At 45.9% G+C, this 19,603-nt stretch overlaps 2 protein-coding genes across 4 annotated transcripts; one reads left to right on the top strand and one right to left on the bottom strand.

The window, feature by feature from the left end:
* Positions 1-2: 2 nt before the first annotated feature.
* zhx3a (zinc fingers and homeoboxes 3a) lies at positions 3-13,577 on the bottom strand. Of its 3 annotated transcripts, none has more exons than XM_085273177.1 (3): positions 13,462-13,577; positions 2,138-5,042; positions 3-1,592 (listed from the first exon to the last, which is right to left on the bottom strand). In XM_085273177.1, the coding sequence occupies exons 2-3, from the start codon at positions 4,843-4,845 to the stop codon at positions 1,556-1,558; spliced, it is 2,745 nt and encodes a 914-aa protein (XP_085129303.1). In that variant the 5' UTR covers positions 4,846-5,042; positions 13,462-13,577; the 3' UTR covers positions 3-1,555. The 3 variants fall into 3 exon arrangements, with proteins under 3 accessions (XP_085129303.1, XP_085129302.1, XP_085129304.1); XM_085273176.1 differs by having other exon boundaries at positions 13,274-13,572; XM_085273178.1 differs by having other exon boundaries at positions 3-1,589; positions 13,274-13,572.
* sack1d (scaffolding CK1 anchoring protein D) lies at positions 13,104-19,372 on the top strand. Its single transcript, XM_085273179.1, is given in 5 exon segments — positions 13,104-16,046; positions 17,526-17,693; positions 17,799-17,923; positions 18,038-18,818; positions 18,821-19,372. Coding segments are annotated over 5 exon segments (1,599 nt in total). The 5' UTR covers positions 13,104-15,560; the 3' UTR covers positions 18,860-19,372.
* Positions 19,373-19,603: the final 231 nt, after the last annotated feature.

Genomic DNA, 19,603 nt, shown 5'->3' with positions numbered 1-19,603 from the left:
TGTTCTGCTTGGTGAGTATTCAGTTTATTCTGTAAAGATTCAGAAGTGTAGAAAGGATGATACAACAGTGCTTTATGATCAGACTATTTCATAAAAGTTTAAGTCATCATAACACCGTAAGTCCAGATTCCATTTATCTCAAACCAAAATAAATTTGTAACATTCGACACAAGTGCATACACTGCTGGTAGGAGATGAACCTCCAATTTCACTTTGGATGGTATAGCACCGTTCTTAGCTATTAGCAGCTTGACAAAGATGCAGCTTAGTAGGATTCATGTAGTGACTGTATGTTCATATAAACAAGAAAATTCAGAGGAGAGCAAAGATCTCCTCATTTGGCTCTCTAGCTAGCACAATATCTCACTCTGTCAGTGTCTAGGGATCAAATTGATAATTTTGCTTTAAACAACATTTTGCCAGTAACAATATTTGATACAATTACAGCTTAAAGTTAAACATCTCCAAGTGTACAGAAAGCAGCACAAGATTGTTTCACAGATATAGACCAACAGTGACCATCAATGCACTGGCATGTTTTATCTTTTTTTTTTTTTTTAATCTTTTTTCTTCTTCTCTTCTGGACAGCACAGTAGCTGGAAAGCAAGGTGATGGACAGACAGGTCATATAAACACATGGACAGAGCTGAGTAAGGCAACGTTAGCGTGACAGGCTTCTCTCTGTTCAGTTTGCAGGGCAGTGTAGTGTATTGATCTTGACGGAGCAGTCAATACCTTTACTGTGGAGCAGTGTGATTCTTTTTTTTTTTTTTTAGCATTGCTGTCTTCATTAGTGCATTGTATATAGTCTCTTGCGTGTAGCTGAACTGCAAAAGTGATCACCAACATTTATACAGATCTAAATAAAACATGTTTGATTGCATCTGGACTTACAGTGACTATAGAAGAGTAAATAGAATTGAAAAACCAAATAAAGGAGAAAAAAAGTAAAATTCAAGGCAGTGCTGAAGTACTGGTTGCTAAAAAAGTAAAAAATATCACAAAGCCAACAATAACATATCCTTGACACATCATTTGTTTGTCCAGTCAGTACAAACCCTCTTTTATAGTGCAGTTTCAATCATATATATATATTTCTCCCTCTGACCCCAGAACAATATCTCTCGGCCCTATCCTACCCTATCTTCGCTCATTCAAGTCAGTTTTCCAGTCAGTGTGCGTCTTTTCTCTTTCTTGTCTTTGATCCCTCGTACTGACCTCATTGTGCACCCTCCCCACACAACCACAAAGAAGCATGAAAGGCTTAAACATCACAGGACTCAAAGGTGAGAAGTTCTTTCTTTTGACGATGGCAGGAAGTGATGGCAGATGGAAGAAGAAGAAGAGGAGGAGGAGGCGGAGGAGGAGGAGAAGGAGGGGTGGGGGGTATTCACAGTTACAGTCAGAGTCCAACGGTCCAGCTACAATCACATCTGCTGTCATTATGAACACTCTTTTTTTCTCTTTTTTTTTTTCTTTTGTGTTAAGACCACGGCCAGGGGAGCGAGCCAGCTTTTGAACATCATGGTCCTCTGGCGAGAGCAGGCCTGCTTCATCACACCTCCAGCATCTCCATCCTCAGGCGATCCCTGCTAAGCAGCACACGCAGACAGACAGGCAAACAAAACATACACAAACTGTGAGGATGCGATTGGATCATTCTGGTTGCATGGCACTGCTGCAGTGTGTTGTAAAATTGAAGGGCTTTTTTTGGGGTGGGGGGTAGCACAGTAAAAAGACGCCTGCGTATGGCTTGTCTTGCCTCTCGGAAATCTAACTCACCAAAGGCAATTGTCATGATTTATTCACATATGTTAGCATGCGCTCTCAATCTATAATTCAGCGGGCCAGACTCCTACTTATCTAAAAATAGCTTCTTAAACACAGACCTTTGATTGCCTGAATAAGCTACACAGCATGAGTACTTGTACCCGCTTCTCCTGCTTTCTTTTTACTGTACATCACGCAGCAGTCACTACAAACAACAAGCTGTCACCCTTTCATCACTCCACCTGCCTTACGTTGTTTTTGTTTTCTTGATTGATAAATAGCATCGAGCTTGTAAAATATCACAAGGCACTGTGAGTGAAATGTGTGTTTCAGTGGTGTGCAAAAAGGATTGCTGTGACTCAAATACCTGGCCTGATTGGAATCAGTCTGTTGTTCAATGAGTGACTGACTAGCCACTGGCTGCTGGTGGTCCTCCGCTCGCTCTGACCAGAGATCCTGCAAAGCTCCCGGCTGCCCCAATTCGTCGCGCTGGCCTCGCTCGCCGCTCCCCTCGGATCCCATCAGGCCCATCAGCGGTGAGTATGAATCCTGCCACACAACCCGCTGACCTGAGTTCAGTCCTGCTTCTCCTTCAAGGTGCTTGTTCATGTCTTGCTCAGCAAGTTTCTTTTTGGCCGCCGGAGCGTCCTTGGGTGGCTCGAGCTCTGCATCTCTGCGACCCCTCGCATCCTCCGACTCCGCGGGCGGCCGCTGGTAATTCTCCAACCACTTCAGCTGCCCGTTCTTGTGGCTGTACCGGCTGTCGCTGAACCAGCGCACCACCTCTGACTTGGGAAGGCCCGTCTGGATGCTTAGCTCCTCGTACTGCTGGCTGCTGGGCCAGCGGGTGTTGGAGAAAACCTGCCGGAGGATGTGCAACTGCTGCGGGGTCTTGTGGCCCCAGGGGGGAGAAAAAGACGCCTGACAAGCCGACCCCTCCGCAGTTTCGGACTTGTGTTCTTGATGCGCATTCTCTGATGTAGCCTCTGGTTCAGTCATCTTCAGCCTCTTGAAGTTGATCTTGATGGGGTCAAGCTTGAGCTCGGGGCAGCTTTTGTCCCCGGCAAATGAGTCCTCCTCCTTAATGAGCTGCTGTAAGATTGACATGCCTTTGATGGGAAAGTCTTTGTTGCTTTTACCTTCTTCAATAATGGATGAGCTGCTTTTTGCAATGACAGTGGTGCTGGTGCTTTCCGTTGGGGATTTGCTGGCATGATTCAGGTTAGGGACACTGTCATTACAGGTAGTACTGGGATATTCACTGCTAATACTGCTGTTGTTGGTCACGTGGATGTAATTGTTTTGATCATCGTCGGGCTTCGAGGCGTGGGCTGGCTCTTGTGCACTGATGATGCTGCTGTCATGATTGTTACAAGTGATGTTAGATTTGCTGGTGTTGTCAATGGACTCTTCACACTTGTTACTGTTTGAACCTTCCGATCCGATTGGTAAACTGTTGCTTTTGACATTTGGTTTGCCGTTGGTGTCAGCAACACAGTGCTCATCATTATTGCTAATGTTGGCAGAGCAAGTGGCAATGCTGTTGATGCCGTTGGCTGGGCCGCTGTTGTGCACCGGTTTCCTGGTGAAACTGTCAACACCATTACTACTGCTGGAATAGCTGCTGATGCTGCTGCTACTGCTGCAACTGCTGCTGCTACTGCTGCTTCGAATGTTGCTGGTGCTACTGACGCAACCGCTGCTCCCCGCCATGTCCAGGCCGTTGCTCTTTTCCGGCTCCACAGTGGGTTCAGTATTCTTGGTCAGTACCTGTGTAGTTCTGACTACAGAGGGGAACTTTGGGGGGACAACCGGAGTAGAATACGAGACCCGGGTAATGTGGGGGTTGGTTGACATGCTGGCCTGTGTGGCTATGACTCCGACAGATCTGGCCTTTACACCACTGTATGGAACTTTGGCCATCTGAAAGTTTGGTCCTTTTGAGCCTGGATGGGCAGTTACAGTGTGGTGGGTTACGATGTGATTGACGTGCCGTGGTGTGGTCGGTTGCTTCTTGGGTGCTCCACCTTGGAACACGGTGTTGAACATCTTCCTTCTGGCCTCTTCGATCTCTTCAGGAGACCAGCTTATGCCCTGCTTGAGTCGTTGGGCAGTAAACCACAGTTTGATCTGCTCTTCGGGGAACTCTGACACCACTGTTAGGTAGCAGAGCTCTGCTTTGGTCGGGTAGGGAAACTTGCCAAAGGATGTCTTGAGAAAGCTGCTGGTGTCCATGGCGGCATCGTAGGTGGGGATGCTGCTGAGGGGGATCATTACCTTTGGAAGGTCTTTATTGGAATCAGAGGAGAGGGGAGAGTAAAGGGAGGGAGTGTGCTGGTGAAAGACTTGGTTGGACACTGTCGTCGCAATCACGTGAGTGACAGTGGTCCTCGGCATAGCTGGGGCACCAGAAATACTGAGAGCCCCGTTTTGGAGTTCAGGCACATTTGTCAGCATGCTGGGGTCTACATCCTTTCCAGTGTCAATCTTCCGTACCTCCACAGTGTGAGAAACCACAATCTTTTTGTGCTCCCCCTTGGCTTTCATCATCTTTGCAATTGGTGTTTTGGTGAGGGAGATCCCAGATTCTCTGTAGTCTTCTCCGCTGTCCGTGAAAAGGCTTTGCTCCACAGTCGTTACGCCATCCCTCTTGTTGACGGCTAGAGAGGCAGTAGCGAGGCCCTGCATTATCTTCGGGTGGGCCTTGGCGTTGTGCAGAGCGAGAGCCTCGAAGCGGACTACTGACACCCCGCAGTTCAGGCAGTAGAAGGTGGGCTGGGCCCTGAAGTCTAAGTGGCAGTTGTGCATGTGATCCAAAAAGTAGTTGAGATCTCTGGACTCGAAACGGCAAGTCAGACAGCTGTACGTGCCTCCTTTCTGCATCTCACTGCCACTTTCAGATTTGGAGGAGCTGTGAGAGAAATGCCCAGATTCTTCTCCAGAGATGCTGAGTATGCTATCTTCTGGGATTGTTGGTAGGAGTTCTGGTAGCGAGCCCAGTATGATTTCCTCACGCACATGTTTGGATTTGGATGGTATCATGCAGGGTACAGTGGATTTCCTCTTGCTGGCCATGGTGCAGCTTTGTGTAAATGGGAGCGTGAGTGATTGGTTGTCCGGTGTGATGAGAACAGAGGGCGGGTGGATAGTGGAGAGGGTTGAATGGAATTTAGTGTCATGGACCAGCCACTATGATATCACAGTGTTGCTTCATGCCTTCTGCCACTTTAGGACTCCTGCCACATGGACAAGTTTAACAGCTCCCGGGGGACCTGTGAGGAAAGAGTACAAAAGAAGAGAGAGGTGTGATTCGTTCATCTTTAAAAAGTGCAAAAAACAGCGAGTAAGAAGCAACGAGAGGAGGCAAAGCGGAGGAATATAATGTGAGATAATTACATTTATTCATTAAACTTGAATGTCATGCAAATCAAAGATAAAGACCTGACAAAGATGAAAAGCAGGTATATGGTCTATGCTTCCAAATGAAAAGAATGAAACATTTTTACATATTACAGTGAGCGCAGTGCGGAGGACGCTAACAGCTCCACACAGGGTAATACGTGTAGGTGGAAATTCAGTGTGATAAGTGTATTTATCAGCAATTACAGCACCAAAGTAAAAGAGTCAAGAGCTTTTTTTTTGTAAAATATTTTTTTTATTATGATCATAATCAAAGAGGAAGATCACCTTAAATTGCCGTACAGAACGAGGTAACATGAATCTCGCTCGCTAGGCAGATTGTTTAAAAGTGATCAGAGATCATGCACAAATTATTGGTTATTATTCATCTTTTAAAATGATTTTAGGCTGATTTCATAAATGCCGAAAAATATTTAGCATGAAATATATCAAGGCGAAAGGCATAGGAAATATGAGAAAGCATTCCATCAACGAGTATATTAATAGAATTTAGAGCTTCACTAACAGACAGTAAAACACACACACGCGCACTTTGAATACACGCAGTCAGAAATTACTAATCTCACTGATATTTGTTTTTTCCCCCCACAGCTGCCTTACGATCGTCCCTTCTTGTAGCTGATAACACTTCTGAAATGTATTTAGTAAAGCTTTGCCATATTGACAAAACATCATCAAAATGATGCTTGCTGGTAAAATAAAGATAAAGGTAGTGTGTTAACATAATGGTGCTGGGTTCCTTTCAGTCCTGAGATCTCCGTTTCCTGCATTCGGGAAAGGGTTAATATCATTAAATAAATATTGTCCCTGGTGGTTTTCGCACCCGCTGAGCGAGCTGCACTCCACTGCAAATTGATAGTGCTCACTGTATCTAACCCCACAGACTCTTTCACATTGTCTCAGCAACCACAAATATGCAAAATATGCGCACAGATTTGTGTCTTACAGAAATATTCCCTTGTCATTGTGCGTGTGCGATTAGAAATGAGAATTCTTTTAAAAAGCTGATTTTTGATTTTAATTTTTTTTTTTTTTAAGGGGAGAGCCGCACTATATTTCGGCACTGTCACATCCGCCCTGTTCCTCTTTGGTTTGTTACTATACAGCAAACATATGAAGGTTAAATTCAGCGAACAATATTAGTCCACTCTTGGATGTGAGCCATTTGTTTTACATTGCACGTTACGGCGTACCTTCCGGGCATAATGTAATGTGGAAATGGAAATTAGGTGACTCGCGTGTCTGGTGTGTGTTGCAGCAGCCAGCTGACAACAGTACTGTTGAGGACTTGAAATATTCTCATAAGGTTACTACAAACAAAGCTAGATACAAGCTGGCGGCTCAATCCGTCTCATCCTGCATTTGTTCAGCCAGCAGCATGGCGATGCGTGCATGCATACAAACACGATACACACATCACTGAGAGCACAAATCCATTAGCAAAACACTTCCACAGGCTTTCCCTTTCTATTACACTCCAACTATATGGATGGATATGGATTGTCACTTCAGTCTTCAACATTTCCCCTCTTCCTTCTTCGCGTTTTTATAAAACGTGCCTGTTCTCTCGCAAATATTTAACAAAGTTTGTAGGACAAGATGACAGACACACTGCAGTCTGCATTTGCAGTAGAGAGGTTTTGAGAGTCATTTTACCAGCCGTAAGTGCTAAACACAAAAAAAAAACCCAATGAAAAAATATCAAAGTAGAGGCGCAGCTCCGCAGCCTCTGCCCTCTGAATGAACTTCTGACACACGCGCAGAGCCTCTGTATTTCACTCCTGTCTTCTTTTCTGAGACTGGAGAGGCACTGATGTGTGATATGCTGCTGAAAACGGGTCTCATCCAATCACCATCTTTCTATATCACTTAAGCTTTACCTTCTACCACAGGCTTATCGCCCTGCGAACGACATCAGCCGCATTAATTTCCCCCTAAACCTGCTTTCCTTTCAAATCCGGCATACCTCAAGCACGGCGTGCTGCCGTTTGCTGCTTACAAAGGAAATCGTTTCACATACTTCCAGCACATATTTTTTTGGCACGCTGCGCTCGCGCTAACTGAAGAGCACTTTCACAGACTTTTCATTTTACTGCATCCACGTGCGCGTTCACCGCGGCTGGCTGGATGGTAAATAAAAGATGAACCTGTTCCAGAATTAAAACCCTCAAATGACTGCTCAACAGTACACACTGATCCCAGACAGGCTGTGACGTCCTCCTTATAACTGCCTCTTTTTCATTCCTACTGATGGCTGCTGCTTTCTGACAGGAGGGAAAAAACTAAAATTAAAACAAAACAAACAAACAACAACAACAAAAAAAAACTAGGTCACCAGCATCTTATGCAGTAATCCCGGTTCACTGCATCCAGACGCGGGCATGTGCTGTATGTTTTGCCGCCAGAGAGGTCATGATATTCTCTGACGGCACACTCGATTAACCCCAGGTGAGGACAAGGGGTTCACTGAGGCTGTTCCACGGAACGAGGGATTTAGACGTCAGCTTTCATGCAGCAGAGGGAGATAGTCATGCACATCCGAAACATCTGTGCGAGAGATGTTCCTATGCTATAGAACTCAGCGAAAAATCAGCGCTGGCTCCGTTTGTCTGAGCTGCCCCAATCGCTGCGCTGATCCAACAGAGAGCACATTATGTGCCAGGATGTGTTTGAAACTAAACTCACGGAGAGGGTACTGTAATTTTGGCTGTGGGCTGCGACTGGCGTAGCAGCCCCTGCAAGGGATGCCGGTCTGTGACGAGACAGACGCCGGCCCAGTACAGACGCTCTCCCCTCCCCGAGAGAAACACTTCACTTCCTGTATGAGAAAACCTGAAACAAGCCAAAAGTTGAGAAAGGTTACATAAAGAATCAGGTCACCTATCTAAAGAATGGGCTGCTTTATCTGGCGAGCGAGACATGCGAGCAGACACAAGACAAGGGCTTCCCAGACAGGGAGCCATTGAATGGTTCCCTCTGAAAAGCCCGGCCTTGTGTTTCAGCGACGAGGTAGACAACGCTCAGACGATCACTGTCCTCGGTGTGTTGTATGTCCTCGCAGTGGCACCGTCTCTGTGGGGGTGGGGGGGCACACGAGGAGGAAACTCTTTTCATCTCATTTGACCAGAGGAGTTGTATCTGAAGTGAGGGAAAGTGGCAGAGCTCTCAGACGTGTTTTTCCAAACACCCACGCTCCAAAGGGGGAGAAACGGAGAGTCCTCGCTCGCTGGACTAAAACCACGTTTACACCGTTACACTTTTTTTTTTCTTTCCTCCCCCCAAAAAAACAAATGGGATTAGGCCAGGTTTAAATTCTGATGGGGTTTATACGTTCCGCCCGATTTAATAGCAGCATAAAGATTTACAGCCTCATGTGCTCTTACACCATCATTTCCATAACAATATTATATTGACATCTCATTAATATTTAATTATATCCCCGTCTACTTTTAAATGGCAACCACGTGAGTGCTACCACCTTTTTTTTTCCATGCCAAAAAAAAAAGACAGTTGAAAGAGAGCAGCATGTATTCCCATCCATCACCTCATAAACTGCTGCAGTAATTACAATATTACAACACGAAAAAAAAGGGGGAAAAAAAACAAAAAAAAAACATGCCAAATATACAGCGAGCTGCTGCCAGCGGAAGAGGGAGGCGAGGCTGCAAAGTGGTTGCTAGACATTAAAATTTAATTCAAAACAGTCTGATGACTGATTCAAACACTCCCAGATTGTTGGGTCACATACAGTTGACACGAACAGAGATTGGTGTTTGTGTTGTGCCGCCCGTTCACATGAATGAGAACGCGAAGGCTGGAGGAGGGAGAAGGACAAAGGAAGACAGAACTCAGACATTTGGGAGTGAAGTGTGAGGATGACTGACGATGATGACAGGCTGTGCTGTTTCAATATTCCTCCCCGCTGACACGCTTGTAGGCACGCAACTCTCTACGCTTGGTCTTCACACACTCCCACCTCACCTCCGCAACATTTAGCACCTGCACCGTTCTGAAAAATCTTTCTCTTTGAACTGAATAACTGGCAAGGAGTCTCTCGGTGTGACAGTCACAGGAGAGCTAAAAAAAAAGGAAAAAGAAAAGGAATAAATTCTCGCACTTATGACAACATTTATTTTGTGTGTAATTTGCTGTGACAGTGATCCACGGCTGTCTTGAGAGACTCCTTCAAAAAAAAAATCTGTTAAAAAAAAAAAAAAAGACTTTCTGTCTGCTGGGGGTTGGGGTGGATTTGGGGGGAGGGGGGCTCCTGACAGATACATTTGAATGATCAAAAAAAATCTGTTTAGCAGGAATCTTTCCTGCCAAACGTCCATTAAATAGATTAACGCCATGTGAGTGGATCAGCTGGACACCCAAATATAAGCCAGAGACAGAGAGCAATTACTGTCTTGCACAGAGAAGAGATAGGGAACAATGGCGCCTCATTTATAAGGGAAACGTGACCCAGTGCTGGGAGCCTTTACGCGGCCGACTGTGGAATTGTTCAGTTTCTGCCGCCTCTGCTCGTATCTCGTGTCCGTCATGACGCGCTGCTCCTTCCTGACATCTAATGACGGGCAGCTTTCAGTTTTGGGGACACCTTTGTGCGTGCGTGCCAGCGTGAGTGTCGTGCTCCAGCGTTACGTGTGCTGAAAAACAATTCAGAGACATCAGGGTCATTAGAACTACGCTGACAGAGCGCACAGGTCTCTCCACAGCCCGTCCAGCCGAAGACATATGAAGAGGTTTCAGTGTGTGGTCTCAGTCTCCATTGTGGGCTCTGATTATTTCCTTTCCATGGGTGTGTTTGTGTGCGTATTAGTGTCTGAATGTCTGAGACGCAGGTGTTGTCAGCCAGCTCGTCCACGTCCTTCTCCTCCTCCTCACGCACGCCGCCCCCCCTCTTACCTCCATGACTGCAGCCTCGTCCACTGGGAGACCAGTCGGTGGTGCCACTCATGTGTTAACATCGCCATGGCAACCCCTCTCTTCCCCTTGCCCACCATGCCACACACACACACAGAGCAGAGTCACTCATCCACACCCACCCAACCTCAAGACACACACACACACGCGTGCGTGCGTGCTGAATTCCTTGGACTGCATCCGGTGCAGGACAAACTTAATCCACATGCCCCGCCAGCCATCTTTGAAAACTCCATTCATGGTTCAAGTCTCTTTCAGTCAACTTTGGGTGAGGTCTGCAGCAACAACTTTGCTTTTTCCCCCCCCCTCTCAATCACATTGTGGGGAAAAAAAGAAACTCTGCCGCACTGTTCTCATGTGTGTGACGGGCCGATGAAAGGAATATCACAGCTGAACGGGACACAAATGACCTCCCGTCACTGTTTTTATCTTGCTAAATCTGCGCGGAGGCCCGGTGACCGAGGCGGACAGTACATACCTACGCGCTCTGCTTGTCTGCCGGCATCTTTTTCGGGCGGCCCTGTTTTGTGTTAATATGACCGCTCGCTGTTGAAATGTCTACATTGTTCTGCCAACCCTTCTACCCGTGACCCAAATGAATGACAGACGAGTAAACGGTGGTGCGCTGAGAATAAAAAATAAATAAATAAAAAAAATCTGAGTCATGCATCTTTTTAAAAATCACTTTTCATGAATAAGTTCTTCAGTTTTGTAGCCAAGACTACAGGCATTCATTTGGCAACTTAAGAAGAAAAGGAAGAAAGATGGCGGCATACCGCACATTGTACTGTCCATCCTAAAATGGCTGACATCACAGCCTCTTCTAACTGCCAAAGCCTGGTAAATGCCAGCTCCTGCTGACCAAACCTTTCTTGGATGGGACAGAAAAAGTGGCAGGGGCTCTTTTTCCCCACTAGCCCCAAGGTTTTTTCCCACCCATCAGTGCACGGACGTTTCTTTTGGTTGGAACTGTGCAAACATGCTGTTTTAGTGAGCCTTTTGAGCGGTCCGGGCTTCGATACGGCATTGGTCCGCTGACAAAAGCAAAACCAAAAAGGATGAAAGACCCAAATAAAAGTGAACCTGCTTTGAACGCCGACCTTTTTGGTGGGAGAAATAGGACTCGCCGTTGTGTGTTGGAGAATTCTCTGTGAGGATCATGAGGTATGCCGCTATCATGAATGCTTGTTTATATAAAACGGCTGGAAATAGATCTGGTTGGCATTAGATAGTTGATTTTCTTCTCCGAACCCAAGGAATGTTATACACTCCATGTCAGCTAAATCTGCAAATCATGACCATATGACCTTCCTTGGTATTCTCTGGCACGGGATTCGTTTTAAGCTGTGGGAGGCACACACACAAACATAACATCCACAGCGACTGCTATTGGAACTCAGAACACCACATCCTTAAAAGTACAGTATGCCAGGTATATGGAGGGATGGCATGGGCAGAGATGCTGTATTTTTTGGAGGGGAGTGGGCACTCTTGGCCCACTACATTGTGTCTGTGTATACAAACACTCCGCTGTGGCCATGACGAAAACTATGAGCTGTGCCTAATTGCAGGGAGTGCGGGATGAAAGGCAATATGCCTGGCCTCATTAGAGCAGTTCCGAGAAGGGAGATGGAAGACCGTTCCCAGGGATCCACAAAAGGGAATTGACATTCCCCCGGTGTAAGTGTCCTGCTAGAGTGAAAACCTCCACACATACTCAACTCACCGGGCCAAAGCTGAACCCGGTCTGCCGGAGCAGCACAGCGAGAGCTCATTTACCTTTGTTTTTGCTGGTCATCACACAGCCTGCAAATTAACTATTGGAGTGCAGAAACGTTCACTGGAGACTGGACTGCGCCCCACACAGCCCCCAAAAACACCTCCTGTCTGAGGAAAACCTCTGTGGCAGAAGAGTTGCGCAGTCATTTCCATGACCCAACGTCATTTCTAATAAGCTCGCATGGTTAAACAATTAAAATACATTCCAAAAATTACCCGTGAACCATGCCTGTCTAGCTGACTGCTTGAATAATTTGGGGTTGTCTCCTGTGCTATGGACACTGGACCCACAAATGATTCACAGAGGCAACATTAGTCAGCGCAGAGGTCCCTCCCCTAAAGCCAGAGACAGACACATGGCATTCAAAGCTGGGTCAATATTTATGTGCAGATAAATGACAATGTGCCCTACAGGAGCGAACACTAACACACACACACACACACACACACACACATATACATATATATATATATATATATATATATATATATATATATATATATATATATTTATTTATTTATTTATTTATTTTTCAATGGATCATTAATAGTGCACAATTTGCGAAATATCTGCCAATAGAGAAGCTCTACTTACTCTACTGTACATGTATCGTGTGTGTGCGAGAGAGACCGAGCGAGAGAGGGAGAGAGAGAGGGAGAGTGTGTGTAGGGCACCAGCACATGTTGGTAGGAGGAAGAGAAGGAAATGAAAAAGAGTCCTTTGCACAGAGATACAGGCCTACCTTTCTGCTCTGGCAACAGAAATAAATTTGCAGCGAGTGAGCGATCAATAGGTGAAAATTGATACTTGGCGTACAGTTTGAACATCTATGAACTCGGAGGCTGTTTTCTTTTTCTTTTTTATAAAAAAAAAATCTGTCGACAAGCCTGCTACACTACTGTGTTCAGAAGTCTTTCACAAGTAAAAGCACTCACACTCGCAGCACAGTGGGGGAAACAGAGCGCGTTGTGCAATAAAATAAGCACATACGCCACATTGTATAGCGCGAGAAGGAGCGCAATTTGAGCCCGACGGAGGATCCGTGGTTGTAACTGTAACAAACTGACGAGTTAACCCGTTTCGCTCCATTCACGAGGCTGTGGGGCAACACACCGCCTCGGAGCCGACTTGCCAAAGGCGATCTGCCACTCTATATAACCTTATGAATATTCCCAAAAAAAATCCTCCACCCCCCTCCTCCACCTACTGTCGCCATTTTATACATTGGCGACTTCATATAAACTGCCTCCACTACAGCACCAGATGAAAATTCAATATTCAATAGCGACACATAATTCCAGTAAACAACTTTGGAGATCGCACCTCGTCACCCAGTGAGACGTATTCGTGTTACGGATGAATAAGATGTGTCCTTACCTCAGCCGTCGGTGGTAAAAAATGGAATCCGACATTAATATATAAATGAATAATATTGGATTAGCTCCGATCGCTGCGCTTTGCGAAGAAGAGGAGGCGAGCTGGGGGTGGGAGCTCTCCTCAAGTGAACCCGGTGAACTGGCGTGAACCCGTCAGTGACCACGGCAAGGTACATTACATTACATTACCTTTCCACCCCTCCGCTACACTGTATGAAGACTGCAAAACAACTATGGTCGGCGGTGCAGGACGAGGCTGCTCCAAAAAAAATTAAAGCGAGTGTATTTCCTATGAACACGTGATACAGAGCGTCATCCAAAATCCAAAAGCCCTTTCATCTAAAATTTTGGAGAGGGGCGGGGATGAGATGGGGATGTGTGTGTGTGTGTGTGTGTGTGTGTGTGTGTGTGTGTGTGTGTGTGTGTGTGTGTAAGGGGGAGGAGGGTACGTATACTGAGCCCAGCGCACATTTGGGTATATCGTTATAGGGGTAAGGCAGTGCATTCAACACACGCGGGTTATAAGTAGCTGCAATGGCATAAGTAGCTACAATACAAAGCAGGCCGATCAGATGTTTTGTGTATTGTGTATATTTGGAATTTGACAGTTCATTCATCTCCCGTTTCACTGAGCTTCATCACCCAAAAGATAACCCTAATTAGGTCACATGCTTTTTTCAATACATGGCTGTCATCTTTAGAAAAAAAAAACTCTTGAAGAGCTACTATGAATATTAATCGTTGTGGGAATTGTCATTTAAAGCACAGGCCTATTAGACCACCGGCTTAAAATAGACAGTTACGCACAAGCATAATAGTGATAACACCAATTTACGCAGACGCACAGTAACTGTAGCCTAATTGGACTTGTCTGCATTTAACTTGAAACAGAAGAACACATTTCCCTTTATTCAAACTAGGAGTGGTAGTTATTCGCAATGTAAAGGGAAAAGGGTTTGTACGGCCGTGACCCTTGTGACCTTGTTGGCCTCATGCGCGTAAAAGCGCACAGGAAAAAAATTGGACGACCGTTAAACAGAAAACCTGTGAATTTAAGGGCTCATGGTAAAACAGCATACCTAAAAGGGAGCAATCGTGACTTAAAATGGAAAGCATATCAACAAGCGGCATCAAAGATACATGAGGACATGTTTACATGGTAATATTAAGTATGATAAGGTCACTCTAAATCCACTAATCCACTGGACAAACAATATGGACACATGTCTACTTAAAAGTATAGCAGTAGCCTAACTTCTTAGGCATGTGTAAACTAGGTTATGTGTATATGAAACAAGTGGAGTGCCTGCAGCCGGATGCCCACAGTATATACAAAAACAGCGTCAGAACATATAGGACAAATGCGTGCCTCCAGTATTTACGGAACATGGATTAGCTATCCCCTCCCAGTTTGTCCTCACTGGGTTTAGACGTTGCCTACAGTCAGGAAAAACAAAGATAATCTATCAAGAAGATGAATCGCAAAAAAAAAAAAAAAAAGTAAGACAACTCAACCAGCAGGTCCGGTGTGCAGGAACTTGTGCATGCTGTGCTGTAAGGTTAAAAGACACATGTTGATTTAGAGTTCAGAGCTGTAGAGTATTTGTTTGCTTTAGTGGACGGTTTGTGATCTGGTGGAACTTAGTGGATCTGCTTCTCTTCTGGTTATACCGGCTTGTCAGGTTAAAAAAATATATATTCTGCAATTATTTTCCCTTAACTGCATCACTCCATAAATATGTAGACTTTAAAGTTTATGTGAAATATTACTATAATTCAATAGATTGTGGTATATTGTCCTAATCTTGAGTTTCACTGTGACAGATGAGTAAACTGCTTCCTGTGTTTTTACTTCCATCTAAAGTCAGAGAGTCTGCATTTTTATTTTCTTAATAAACTGTGTTTTTATAAAAAAAACAAAACAAACAAACGTTGAACTACGAGCTAAATGAATCCTCAGAGACACGATATCACGAAAAAGCGTAGGAGTGGGACCTCTGGTGATCCCTGCTATCTGCGGTGTAACCGGATCAGGGTAGCAGAGGGACGTACAGGAGGCTTGTTTTCCTCCAAATGAGCCAATGAGACAACCTTTACATTACACTGACAGCCTGGCTCGGCGAGTCTGGTGACGCCGCTCTGGTTTGACAACCACCCCGCAGCCAATGCGGATCCACGTCGAGCACGAACGGAGGGAAGCAACAAAATACAAATTTCCTTCCTGCAGGTCAAAGCGTTACCTGCCCGCTGCTGTGTGATTCAGGTAAAAGGAAGCGGGAGACGCGGCGATGGCCCTGTCTCAGTGCCTGGACGACTCACCTCTGAGGTTTGGTCCAAAACCTCGCGGGACAGACGAGCTGAACCTACAGGAAGTGTACAATGAGAGGCACCGGCTGGCTCTGGAGGAGCTGCTGTCCGGGGGTCTTGATAACTTTCTGGACTTTCTCGTGAGAGAGAGGATCCCCAACTTTCTGTCGGACGATGAGATCCAACAGATCAGGAGCGCCGCCGTGTCACCGCGGTGCTCGTCTTTCCACGGGGAGGAACAGGCGCTCGAGCGGTCGCTCAGTAGCACCCTGGACTGCTCCTCGGTCACTTATTTCCCAGAGGTGTCAGACGTGGAGCCGCCGCTCCTGGAGCTCGGATGGCCCGCCTTCACAGCGGGCTCCTACCGGGGAGTGACGCGGGCCGTGGCGCACTTCCAGCCCAGCTACGGCGAATGCATTTACAGCTGCAAGGAGGCTGCAAGGCGCATGATTAAAAGCGCCAGAGAGGTACGCACAGGCCCGCGCACACGCACATATCTGCTGTCATTCATTCTATTTTGCATGCCCTTAAAATAAACTGTCCTTTAATGCGTGTCCTGTATCACACTGAAATGTGATATTCACTTGAAGTTTGTGCAAAAATAATGGTGTAAAAAAACAGTCCTTTGTAGTAGTCCTCCTACAGTATCTCTTATTTGTGCGTTATTATCCTAAAACAGGACTTTTATTTTGGTTTTGTCAGGTGACATTTATCACCTGGGCTTTATCTCCCCCCATCACCACCACAACAACCACACAGTCAGTAAGCCAGTATATGCAGACACTTTTTTGCATCATTTGTGGAGGGAAAACGTAAAAAAAAGTCTCCATTGTCCACATGAAACTCCCTTGATCACTTAGAATTTTAGAAGTTCGTGCTTTGAAATCTGTATTAGAAGAAATCACCAACCTTAAAAGGACGGGGGAAAAAATGCAACAAACAAAAACAAAGCATGAATATTTAATGTGATGTTCCTGACGGGAGCTGTCAGTACAGCCTCTGGTTTTGAAAAGAGACATTCCTGCACGAGGAGAGAGGGAGTTTGTAGCACCTCAGGCCTGTGTAGAACCTGCGTACCAGATGTGCCTCGACTTGCTTCGCTCATCTCCATTCCCTCTTTTGCTAGAAATGTTTTCAAACACTGGATTTTCTCCCAGGTTTAGAGCTTAACGGTGGTGTTGTGCATGTTATGTGCCGACAGCCGGGCCAATCCTTCTAAAAATATTCTAATCCTGGTCGAGCTGTAAGATTGTTTGTTCTTTTGTAATGTTACACCACTCACTGCACAATGTCTTTATTGTACAAAGAAGGCCACTGACTGTAACGGCACACACTGAGCATGCACTGCTGGTGGTCATCTCAAAGGAACGGCCCCATTCCTGAGTTTCTATGAATTTTAACTCTGCTTTTATGCTGCCTCTTGAAAACAAGCATCCCCCAACCCAAAGCACACACACACGCGCACAAACATCATCCAAATAAGGCGTGGTACAAATGACAAAACTGCGTGTGGATAAAACACCAGTTTGAAGCGATAAATCTAAGATATGTAAACGTCCGTGTCTAATCCTCGACATGCAACCTTTACCGCAGCGTGTCAAATTCCATTCCTCCTCGTGAAAAAGGAGAAATCTGGGTGCAAAACAAAGCTGGGGAAAAATGAGGCAAACCCTACAGTGCACCTACTTGTCTCCTGTATAAAAGTCATTTGTTTGCTGACCAAGCGTTACTGCCGATTGCCATGGTAACAGACCACAGTCAATAGAAAGCTCATCAGCACACACATTACAGGGAGTGTGTCAGACAGAGATTCACGGCTCTGTTTGAATAGGGCCTTGTATTTGATAATAATGAAAACACAATCATGTGTTACATCTGCGAGAGCACGGCTGCGGCCCCCCGAAAAGAGAATTCTATTATATTACCTCTGTAATTTTCCACTGCAGGTGATTGCCATAGTTACAGACTCCCTGACAGACCTGGATATCTTTAAGGACCTTCAGGAGGCCTGCTCCCAGCGCAGAGTCCCTGTCTACATCCTGCTGGACCAGTCGTGCGTGCCCGCTTTCCTCAAGATGTGCAAAAATGTCAACGTTCGCCTGGATGACCTTCGGGTATGTAGCTGGTTCGTTTAAGACAAGCATGGCTCTGTGTGCACAACATGAGCATCAGATGGCATCCCAAAAACCTCCCCAAAACATGTCTCTAATCCTTTGCAGCAAATGAAGGTGCGAACTATAACCGGCACAACTTATTACATGAGATCTGGAGCGAGGATTACGGGTAAAGTTCACGAGAGGTTCATGCTGGTTGATGGAAACAGAGTGGCTACAGGTTCCTACAGGTAAGAGCCCACTAGCCATTGTGCCCTCCTGATTTATTAGACTGTAAAGTTATGCATCCGTCTTGCTGGGTCTGCTTCTTACCTTCAGCTATATGTGCTTAAAATTCAATTCAGGTTCAACTGGACTGATGGCAAACTAAACAGCAGCAACCTGATTGAGCTTTCTGGTCAGATAACTGAGAAATTTGACGAGGAGTTTCGTATCCTATATGCCCAGTCTCTACCCATAAACACTCACGGACCTCCAAGTGTCCGCAACAGCGGCATCTTTGAGCACCTCAAACACTCAGTTGCTTCCTCCCCTCACCTGCGTAGTGAGAGGCCAGCGTGTCTGACAAGCACGCCCAGCCGTAAGCCACAAACGCTAGCATTGCAGCTACCTTGTGACCCCGCATCTCCACATAAAGCCAGCCCAGAGTCTGACACTTCGACTCTAAACGACGAGTGGATGGAGCGGCAGCACGTTCAGGAGGAGATCCTTGCTGGCAGCACGACTCCACATTTCTCTGCAGAGCAGCAAGCAGAAAAAGAGACGGAGACCCCCAGCACCTGCCACGTGTCGACTCAGACGAGGCGGTCGGTGACGGAGGCTGAAAGCCAGACCGACCTGCAGCTCCCGCAGCATCTTAGCATCATTACTCAAATAAGCAGAGGGCCGAGCCAGGACACCTCTCCCCACTTGGTGTCTTCCAGACAGCCCGTGCCCACCCAGGCAGCTCCAGACACCACTTTAAAGGATTGCTTCCGCAAGCTGACCAAAGAGCGCCAGCACCACTACACAACCATCCGCTCCAAGCTGGAACACATGGTGACCGCCCTGTCCGAGAGGCGGGAACTGGTGGACGTCACCAACGTGACTCAGGGGCTTGGCGCTCGTGGCAGTCAGAGGATACACAAAGACTGTGTGCAGGAACCCAATCCCAGAATGCCTGCTGACAGTGCGGGCATGGGAACATGGCCAAGAGCCAGATGTGTACACTAGTTTGTCTTCGGGGATTTTAGTGGTGGTGGGTAGTGGAGGGAAATGTTACAAAGTTTCTCTGTGCTAAATAAATCATGTTGGCTTATGTAGGAGAATTTCAGCTTTATTCTCTTTGTCTAATTTTCTGCAGTGCCCGTTTTTTTTCCCCTCCTTCTTTTCATCCTTTGTCCTTCCGATGTTGAAACAATCCTTTCCAAAGAGGTAACAGACCTGCAACTGACATCGACGTGGCAGAAATTCTAACCAAAGACAACGTAATAAGTGTGTCTTACTGTGAATATTGTAACACTAAGCTGGTTAAAATGGAGTCATATCTGCTGAAGTGTGAGATAAAACGAATCTAAGCACGGTTTTTTATTTTTTTTGTTTTGTTTTTTAAACTCAAATTTGTCTGCTGTAGTTACATTGGAACATGATCCCGAGGAGCAGCTGTGCCTTGCAGATAAATAAAGTAGTATTTTGCTGTATTGCTGCTTTGCTTCCACATTTCCTTTTTTTTTTTTTTTTGTTGTTGTCTCTTTTATCCTCGATGCTGTTTAAATGGGAGACAACAGAGCTCGGAAAATATTTGCTCAGAAGTTCCAGCATACACAAGGAGACAAACCGCACTTAAGTGACTTCACGAAAAGAGCGAGCACCTGCGCCTCGTGCACCGCCGTGTCTTCATGCAATTAGCTGAGAGACAGCATCTGTGATAC

The sequence above is a fragment of the Mchenga conophoros genome, linkage group LG5 (assembly GCF_057382185.1).
Source record: "Mchenga conophoros isolate Kocher_MC1m ecotype Shallow Benthic linkage group LG5, M_conophoros_male_GT1.1, whole genome shotgun sequence".
In the NCBI taxonomy this organism is placed as follows: Eukaryota; Metazoa; Chordata; class Actinopteri; order Cichliformes; family Cichlidae; genus Mchenga; species Mchenga conophoros.
This window is presented reverse-complemented; position numbering and strand designations above follow the sequence as displayed.